Source organism: Temnothorax longispinosus, unplaced genomic scaffold, assembly GCF_030848805.1.
Source record: "Temnothorax longispinosus isolate EJ_2023e unplaced genomic scaffold, Tlon_JGU_v1 HiC_scaffold_264, whole genome shotgun sequence".
In the NCBI taxonomy this organism is placed as follows: Eukaryota; Metazoa; Arthropoda; class Insecta; order Hymenoptera; family Formicidae; genus Temnothorax; species Temnothorax longispinosus.
In genome coordinates this window covers 4937-14910 of record NW_027270083.1, presented here as the reverse complement: position 1 = coordinate 14910, position 9974 = coordinate 4937, and the positions used below count along the sequence as shown (strand labels likewise).

The window sequence follows — 9974 nt, the reverse complement described above, 5'->3', positions numbered from 1 at the left end:
ACTGAAAAAACAGTTTTGTAGACCTAACCAAAATTTGGTACACCAAACCAAAAAATTTGGTCAATATATGATCAACCAAATGTTTCATTGCTCCAATAAAAAAATTTGGTTCCTTTTATTTAGTTCCTGCAACCAAAATGTTTTATTTGGGTTAAATAAACATACACTAATGACAACCATATTTTTGGTAGAAAATTTTATTCTTGTATTACAAAATAATCGGCATTAATTGATTTAACTAAAGAAGTAACACTGTACTTATTGATTGACTTATTACATTTTAAAATTTTCCATTTTCTCGTAAACGAAATGCGATAAGCGTATAAATGTCTCGAAAAACTAAGTGTTTCTAAAACTTGCAAAACAAAAAATGGTTTTTTTGCTTCATTTAAGCAAATAAAATGGATAATACCAAAAACAGGTAACATGTCTGTAACACTTAAATTTAACACAAATTTTGGCTTAAATAAAATGCTTTGGATTTTTATCCATGAAACAATTGTGTAAGTTTCTGGTAAGTATTCCTTAAACAAATCAAAATGAGGGTGAAGATATGCTGAATCTATTGAAACACTTGGTCCGAGTAACATTTCATCTGTTAAAGAAATTTCATTAAGTAATCTATCATTTAGTTTTAACTGGTGCTTCAACGCAAGAGTGAGTGGCAAATTCTTTCTACTAGTTATAATATGTGATTCTATCTTTGATTCCTTGTGTTTTGCCTCGAAACGCATACACCAAATATTCACTAAAGGTCCTACACGAAGCATAAGTTGTGGATAATGCAACATATTATGATGTTTTGTTTTTAAAGTGTTGCCAAATAATTTAACGTAAATTTCATGATGTTCCGTTACCAAACATTGCAAATATTCAACTTCTTGCAGTGAAAAAGATCTAGCATTTAAAATATCAGTTATTGCTCTTAAAGTAAGGTACAATTCCCAATGAGGATCATCTAAAGGCACAAGATCGCCAATAATGAGACCAAAATATTTCATAAAACGTATTGCCTGAGATGCAGAAAAACCCAAATGACAATTATTTAATTTTTCTCTTTTTAAAAAAGGGATTCGATTACCTAATTCACTTACACCGAAGTCAAAAGCTCCGATACGATCGTTTAAATCTTGAAGTGTAAAAAGCTTTAAATTTACAATATACTGTAATAGAATTTGAGAAAGATCGTACCCGCAAACTCCTTCATAAATATCATGCATTATATCAAGAGCACTGTTTTCCAAAATATGAAAATCTTCTATTTCATGAAAAACACATTCTTCATTTATTCCGGTTGTACTAACATCATTTTTTTCAACATCAAGTTTGTAATTTTCTACGTTACGTAAAAGTTCAAGTTTTTCACAAGTTGCACTCAGTAATTCGTTACGAGATATTTTACATATTGAACAGGGGCTATTAGCTGAAAAAGATTGAACGAAACCGCCTATTTCGTGACGACCAAGATTATCTGCTACAATTAAGTGACAATGTACATAAATATCAATATTATTCTTCGTCGTGTAAACCGGATGCGTGTGTAAAAATTTTAGTTCTTTAATGAGTGGTAAAAAAGTATTTCGGTTTCCAAATTCTTTTCGGTTACTACTATTAAACAATAATGCAATTTGTATATTAACAAGCTGAGATTGAGCATGTGGAGGTATACACGGCAAAGAATAATATACAGCACCAATTTTATGAGTGCCAGTATGTGAGCCAAGTGGATCGTTTACTTCAAACTCATCGTAATAAAATATGAGAGGAATAATTATTCTATTCGGATACTTATTTTGTAATTTTTTGAATGATTCAGCCTGAATTATGTTTGAAACACAATTTGATTCCATTGATAAATTTTGCATGTAATTTAAAATTTCTTCTAAAAAATTAGGCAAAGCAAATAATTTTTGTATAACTGCTTTTACGGACACATACTGACCGGTCACATTGGCGGGTACAATCACGTAACTCGAATCAATTTTTTTCCCAATAGTTTGCTGTCCAATTATATACGATTCTGGTTCTATTAAAGTACCTTGTCCTTTAAAGTATTTAAACCGTTTGAATTCTGAATCAAGTAATTCGAATGGATTTTCAAATAAGTTGAAGACTTGTTCAATTTTATATTGAATCGCACCATCGACGTTCTTGGCAAAATTTAGAACATTTGGCTTAAGACATGCCAATATTATTTTGTTGATAAACATACTTGTAGAATCAACAATCGTTTGCACATGCGTTCTATTCATTGACAGTTCGTTATAAAAACTGGACACAAACTTGGCAGTTTCATGTAGTAACTGCTTTTTTAGGTCAACAAGATTTTGTTCGGTATTGTTAAAATCATAAATGAATTCATCTTCACTCACACTTAAGTCAGGAGTAAAAACATCAAAATCCCTGTTACCATTATCACTTGCTGATAAATCAACAGTACAAATTTTTTGATTTAAAAATGGTGCATTATCTTCTGAATGATTGTTAATTAAATGACTTTTAAAAACATTTATACTTTGAAATATGCGACAACAGTCATTTTGCATACATACGTAACGATTACATGTTTCGAATGTGTGAAATAAAGAAAAATGACGAATAAACGAATTAATATCTTTGAATTTTGCCTCACATAAATGGCAACGGAACATCTTGAATGATAGAATTATAACTGCAAGACTTATTTTCACGAATATAATAATCTTAATCTAAATGTATATATATCTAACCTTAGTTTAAATTTATATCTAACCTTAGTCTAAATTAACATCATACTTTATACTTTTTTAAATTCTGTTCAAATGATCAATTAGATTCATCACAGATTTATCATATTTATCCCATTTTGTTGTTCGCCCATAAATATATTTTTGTATAAATAGCCAAACCTGTTCACAGGCAGGTGGGTACTTGACGTTGAGAACTTGAAAAATCTTATATAGGATGTCAACAGCCTTTAACACATTTTCCATTTTATACATAATATCATCAATGATGATATAAAAAGCCTCAATTGCAGTTAATTGTGGGCCTATTACAATTATATATGGCTGTACAGTGTCTTTTAGTTTAGCGGCTCTTTCTTGTCTTCGACGTTTTACTTTTTCCAACTCTCCTGGGATCTATAGTAATAAATTTTTATTTAAAGATTACAAATTAATTAGTGCTTATACAGTATATTATTTTAAGTTAAATCAATGAAATTTTTCATTTATTAGAATATAATCATAAAATATCAATGAATTATAAACAAATATCTTACTTTAATATGACAAATAAAAGCATCCATTGATTCCGCTATAGTAGGTCGCCATATCTTGTTTCCTCCTGAGATTCTGAGTCGCGCATTAGAAGGACACAGCACAGGTATTAAAAAAAGCAATGCAGCATCTCTATGTTCTGTACAACATAGATAAATAACAATCTTTACATCCATGAAGTTAATTTTTTAATTTTAAATCTACAAGTAATATTTTATTACCATCTCCTTCTTTGTATAGTTGGATTTCTTCCAGTTGCTTAGCAAAAGTTTTATCTTTTATGACTCGATTTTCCAGTAATGTTTCTAATTTCTTAGACAAATCAGGCCACTCGTTGTAAATATTTGATTTTTCATCGATTAAAGCATCGTAATCAATATCCAACTGAAATAAGAAACAATATAATACAAAAATAAACAATTTTGTAATTTGCCAGTGATGATTAACGAATATATTTCAATTTTTCGACTTAACTGGCCACAATTCAGTACAAATTCATGACGTTTCAGCCCTTGGTTTGGGCCCTTATTAAGTATAAACTATATAACATGACAGTAAAATGATAAAAAGCCAATCTAATACGTAATGGAAGTAACAAAAAATAAAAAATATTATTATTTAATATTTATTATTTATTAATATACTTATTTATATAATATATTTATTTCTTTATTATTTTTTGTTACTTTCAGTACGTATTAGATTGACTTTTTATCATTTTACTGTCATGTTATAGTTTACATTTGACAAGAGCCTAAACCAAGGGCTGAAACGTCGTGAATTTGTACTGAATTGTGGCCAGTTAAGTCGAAAAAACTGAAATATAATATGATATAAATTTAAAAAAAAAAATTGTTACGTACCAGCATGTAACCGAATTCTTGTTTTAGTACTGGATATTCATTAAAAATATCAGAAACGCTTCCTTCATGTTGTTTTATGAAACTTTGTCTTAATTCACGAGATCCATTCCAATGTTCTTTGACACACGACCAAGGTGCTGTATTGTATCGTAACCACTGCAGGTGTGTTTTGCAAACACGCTTAGCTATAATTTATATTTGAATTAAAAAGAATTCAAATTTAATATTTTTTTACAAGATATGTTATTGTAACATTAATAAAATTTGTAACTAAAACTTTTGTATTTAAAAAAATATAATTATATAACTATATTCCATTGTCATTACCTTCAGGATTAATGCTTGAATCAATATCTAGTTCATCAATGTCCTCGCCAGTTTTCTTTCGTTTCTTCTGTATAAGTCCAATTTGTCGACATTCATCAAGTTTATTTCGATAAAAATCTGGTAATTTTCCTTTTGATATTTTTTGAGATGGTCCTTCAGATTTTGGTGGTACATAATAAAATGCCTGTCGCTCATTTGGAAACAAGTTCCTGATCTTTTGTGATAAAATGTCAAAATCGGCATTTGTCAAACGAACTCTACGAGCATTAAAACGCATTTATGAAATACACATTATTGATTTAAATATAACATACAAATACGTTCTATTAACATTTAATCATTACATTTCTATCCCGTTTTCAGATTTTTGAAACATAAATTGAGTAATAAGAAGTTCAGTCAATTTTCTACGCTTGGCTTCATCGAGTACGTTATGCTTCTCATAAAATTTTACAATAATTTGTCCATCTATAAAGTTTAGTAACAGTTCTTTCAAATCCTATTAAAAATAATAAAATAATTAGTAAAGTATTTATAAAATTAATAAAAAATTTATAAAATTTTGTATAAAAACTTTACCGTATTTTGAAGTGATGTAAATTGACTTAAAGTGCATGAAATTTTATTTAATTCGTTCTGATTGTTACTACTTTTCTTCGATTTTTTTTTAATATTTTCACATTCCCTTAATGCAGAACTCTCTCTTATATTATCTTCTTCAGTACTCAATATATCTGATGAATCGTTTAATACATTCTCACTACTATGACAATTTTCGTAATGATAATCGTCAATTAATGTTTCATCGTTTAGACGATTTTTTTGTGTATACGATGTCTATCAAAACAAAACAAAAACATTGTTGAATATATTTCTTTCGACTATATTTTATATTAATTGTATATCTCAATTTTTATATTTTATTCTTTGATTCAAGTTTTTAAGAAAAAAAGTATTTTATTTTGTATACCGAAGCTTGAGTATCATCGTTGCAAAATGATTTTAAAAATCCTATTTCTTTTTGCTTCAAATTTGATCCTTCACACTCTCTTTCTTTACGAATAAGAGACTTTGTTTTCACTGCAAGGGGTTTTGATAATTGCTGACTTTTACATTGCAACTTTTCCAATTGATTATCATTATCGTTGTCTGATATTTCATGCAATTTTTCCTATAAAGATAGCAAGATATTAATTTTTATGAACACATTTTAAAATAACTATTTTTTGCTGTTTATTAAAATCCAAAAAATCATAAAAATTGTTGTCTCACCAATTTAATACTGTCTATCAATAATCTCCTTTTCTCAAGAAAACAGCGGATCCCTCCAATCGTAGGTATTATCCGTGACACCTCGGTTTCGCTTATATTTAGAAACGCTTCTTTATCAATATCTTCTTCTAAAAATCATAAAATATAAGTTATAAACATAAAAAATAAAAAAAGTAATATTGTTTGATGATTTAACTTTAATCTCTCTCTATCTCTCTCTCTCTCTCTCTCTCTCTCTCTCTCTCTCTCACATACACACACACACACCTTGATTATTTTTATTTACAATTCAAATCGTATCGGTCATACAACAAATGCAAAACCGCGTTCAAAATTAATGAAATATGTTAAAGTATTTACTATACTGAAATACGCACTTCTTTCCCTATCACTGATCAAGATTGTGAGAATATAAAAGGAGAATTGCGACGAAATTATCCTTGTCTAACCAATAATGCCACAGTCCGTATTATTGCATCAATATTGACTGGATAAGGACTCATGTACAATGACAGGAATAAGAAATAAGAAATTAAACATAGAGGAAATTCATTTCCTCCCCCCCCCCCATTCAAGACACGGTCTTGAAAAAAGATGCGACTATTCACTCGTTTACGCGGAGTAAATTATCGTAAGTTACTGCAAAATCCCGTTTATGCGAAAAAAATCTCATTTACGCAAAGAAATTATCGTAAATTACTACAAAAGTAACGCTCGCGTAAACGTAGTATATGTTTAATTCCTTGTTCCTTATTCCTCTTGTTGTGCATGAACCCTACTGACGGTTTGATCGTAATTCTATTATTTCACACAGTCTCAGTCCCGGCATAAACTAAAATGCGTATTCTAATATGTAGTAAATAGTTTAACGAAATTAACATGTTAAATACCAGCTAGTATGGCTGTTTAGAGCAAGATATCGATATGCTTATTATTGCCATAATACATCGATAAAATGAAACATAACCATAATATATATGTTTCGTATTTAATAAGAATATATATTGTACTTACCAATAAATCGATCATACCATTTCGATAGTTTCCATTCACTTAATGTTGTTCTGATAAATTCTCGATCGTCATTCATTGCGTATTACTTGCTTCACAATTCTGGTACAATCTGACAAAAGGACCACGCAGGTGCTCAGCGAACTCGGGGTGACGCGCCGCAAGGTCGTCCAGATACGCGCGGATCCGGCGGATCCCGTCACCGCGTGGACGCTCGAAAACGGCAGCTACACACTCGGGCGCGTCTCTCTTTCACACTCGCCTCACTGGCCGTACTTTTTCAAAGCCGTTCTCTTCGAGTCATAAAAGAAAAAAAAGAGAAGAAAAAACCGTGTGCACGTGCGTTTCGTCGTGATTGCACGCGTGATCCACCACGAACGCGGTTGACAACGAAACTGAACTTTATGAGACAAAGCACTAATTCACAAGAAAAACACTTGGCTACCACTATTAACGCTGAACGCCACAGAACGTATACTGAACGCTGCGTATCGAGTATCGACTTGCACGGACTAGATCAGAGTCGTCACTGTTGCCAGCCGGGCTTATATGTAAACAATTGAGAATCGCGTAGCTGGTCGTCCCCGTCGTCCGTTTCGCGGGAACGCCATCCGCCGTAAACAATAAGTCCGACAAAAAACTACCGTTGGATCTTATTACGGAGAGGTTTCGTCACTCTAATAAAAATGTGAAAATATATTATTTTAAAAATGTACACAATGAGTCACGTTTATAAAATCGCATTTTCATGGTTACACGAATTATTCTCTTATTTCTTAGGCAAATCTCGTGCTTCAATCTTTATACTTTTTAGCGACAACAAGTGATGGAGTTATTTCGCTCACTTCTATTCATGCTCGTTGCGGCTACTAATTGTAAGATAAACTACGAATGAAACAAAGCTGCATCTGTATACTATACGTTTACGCGACCGTTATACTTCTGTAATAACTTACGATAATTTTTTCGTAAACGGAGTTTTGTAGTAACCTACGATAATTCACTCCGCGTAGACGAGTGAATTATCATAAGATACTACAGAAGTAACGCTCGCGTAAACGTATAAGTATTAGTTTCAAATACTGATTTTACAAACGTGAGTTACTGTATATTTCATTTTACATATATAAACTTTAATTATTTTATTATAATTTCATTTATAAAAAATCATATTTTTATCTTATTATAACAAAATTAATTTCTTCAACACTGTATATTTTAATAATGTTAAAGAAAATAATTTATTACTTTTGTAAATAATATATAATAAAATTTGTAACATAATATATGCAAATTAGAATATTTTCATAAAAAATGTATTAATATTCGAAAATCCAAAATACAAAAATAAAAAATATTAACTTATATATATACACACATATATATACACTGTTATAAATTAATATATAATAATTGGAATATAAATTATTTTCCTTTAATATAGATTTACTTAATAATAAGAAATAATTTTGATAAAAATGACAATTTTCTGCTAAACAAACCAAACAAATAATTTGGTTGCGTTAATGCAAACAAATTTTTGAATTTTGCTCTCTCTATAATACATTTGCTTAACACAAGTAAAACATTTTATACTGTTAACTAAAATGTATGTACCAAATAATTTGGTTGCAGTTACACAAATAATGTTTTCAGTGTAGTAATGTATTTTCTGGTTTGAAGTAAATATTTTCTGATACCAAGCTAATGATTTCTGTCATTTAAGTAAATATTTGTTAAACATATTTATCGATATTAAGTAATGTATTTTCTGGTTTGAAGTAAATATTTTCTGATACCAAGCTAATGATTTCTGTCATTTAAGTAAATATTTGTTAAACATATTTATCGATACTAAGTAATTTATTTACTGGATAAAAGTGAATATTTTCTAATTCCAAAGTAATGGTATCTTTGATTCAAGTACATAATTATTTACCAATTATAAAGAAATATATTCTTTGTTTTCAAACACCACGCTTTGATTCAAGTTAACATTCTCTCAGATCAAGTAAATGATTTTGTAGTTGAATTTTTCAAAAACCAAAGTTATTATTTTATTTATTCAAAATAATATTTATTTTCATCAAGTAAATATATATGCCTAAAATATTTAATTATGTACAGATATTTTCATAGATAAATTGCTTGAGTCAAAGAAATATTTATTAAACAAAATATATATTTCGTTATTAAAAGTAAATATTTGTTTGCTTTTAGTATCCCAGTATTACTAAATTGGTGTTCTTGATATTTTCTTGGAAGTAAAAAATTTGTTAGATTTTAATAAATAATTATTTAATTTAAGTAAATGAATTTCAAGATAATATATTTACTTAAATCAAGTAAATTTTTTTTTCGGTGTGTCTATTGCCTAGCATTGTGCAAGGGGCTTAACAATTAATATGGCCATACGCACATACTTTGGTGACGTAAAGTGCGCGAAATAAAAGTGTATTAAATATTTTTATATTTATAATTAAAAACATTTTAATAGTATTTCTTTATAATTGCTTCCTCATAGAGGAAGCTTTGTTTTCGTGAATTTTGTATATAAACATTTGATTGCGTATAAAATTGGGTCTGATCAACCAATTTAAATGATTATATATGAAATAGGGGTAGAAAAAACCAAAGAAAAGATTGTTTTTTTTTTAGTTTTTAATGTTAATATGTTCAGAGTGTTCTAAAATGTCGAAATATTGTATTAAAATCGCATGTCCGTATGTGTGTGTGTATGTGCGGATTTGATGTCCGTGGTTGCTCTAACTTCCGCAAATATTGAGATATCGGGTTGAATTTTTTTTAATTGATAGAGTATTATTTAAGGAAGGTTGGTACTGAATTTGGCAATGATCGGTAAAAAAGGGTTCTTTTTAAAAAATTTATAAATTTTTTAAAAATGTCCGTGGTTGCTATAACTTTTGCAAATTTTGAAATATTGGGCTACTTCTAATTTTATTATATTCTTCAGTTTTTCTTACCCCTATTTCATATATAATACTTTAAGATTAGGTTGATTATCGGTATATCTAATAATCGGTAAAAGGGTTTTGTTGTTTTTTTCTTTATAAAATTTTGAATTTTTTGAGGATCGGTGAAGGATTTACCGATTTCTGCTTAAAAGTGTATAAGATGTACATGTAATTTTATATAGAGTATCATTAAAATAAAGTTGTTTTGAATTTTGCACAAAAAAATCTTGACAATCGTAGAGCGTTTTAGTAATTAAAAAAAACAA

General features: G+C 29.0%; 1 protein-coding gene across 1 annotated transcript; it reads right to left on the bottom strand.

Moving 5' to 3' along the window:
- Positions 1 to 6: 6 nt before the first annotated feature.
- Positions 7 to 7945, bottom strand: LOC139824092 (uncharacterized). Its single transcript, XM_071796590.1, has 10 exons — positions 6737 to 7945; positions 5723 to 5850; positions 5421 to 5621; positions 5030 to 5287; positions 4795 to 4949; positions 4451 to 4707; positions 4124 to 4308; positions 3482 to 3644; positions 3263 to 3399; positions 7 to 3122 (listed from the first exon to the last, which is right to left on the bottom strand). Exons 1-10 carry the CDS (start codon positions 6810 to 6812, stop codon positions 2787 to 2789), a joined length of 1896 nt encoding a protein of 631 aa, XP_071652691.1. The 5' UTR covers positions 6813 to 7945; the 3' UTR covers positions 7 to 2786.
- Between the last annotated feature and the right edge of the window lie 2029 nt (positions 7946 to 9974).

Bases quoted from the DNA above. Each gene is read 5' to 3' on its own strand.
- LOC139824092 (XM_071796590.1), bottom strand. From the start codon at position 6,812: ATGAATGACGATCGAGAATTTATCAGAACAACATTAAGTGAATGGAAA. The intron at 5,851-6,736 runs GTAAGTACAATA...TATGATTTTTAG, and splicing joins ATGGTATGATCGATTTATTG to AAGAAGATATTGATAAAGAA. The intron at 4,309-4,450 runs GTAATGACAATG...TATAAATTATAG, and splicing joins TTCAAGCATTAATCCTGAAG to CTAAGCGTGTTTGCAAAACA.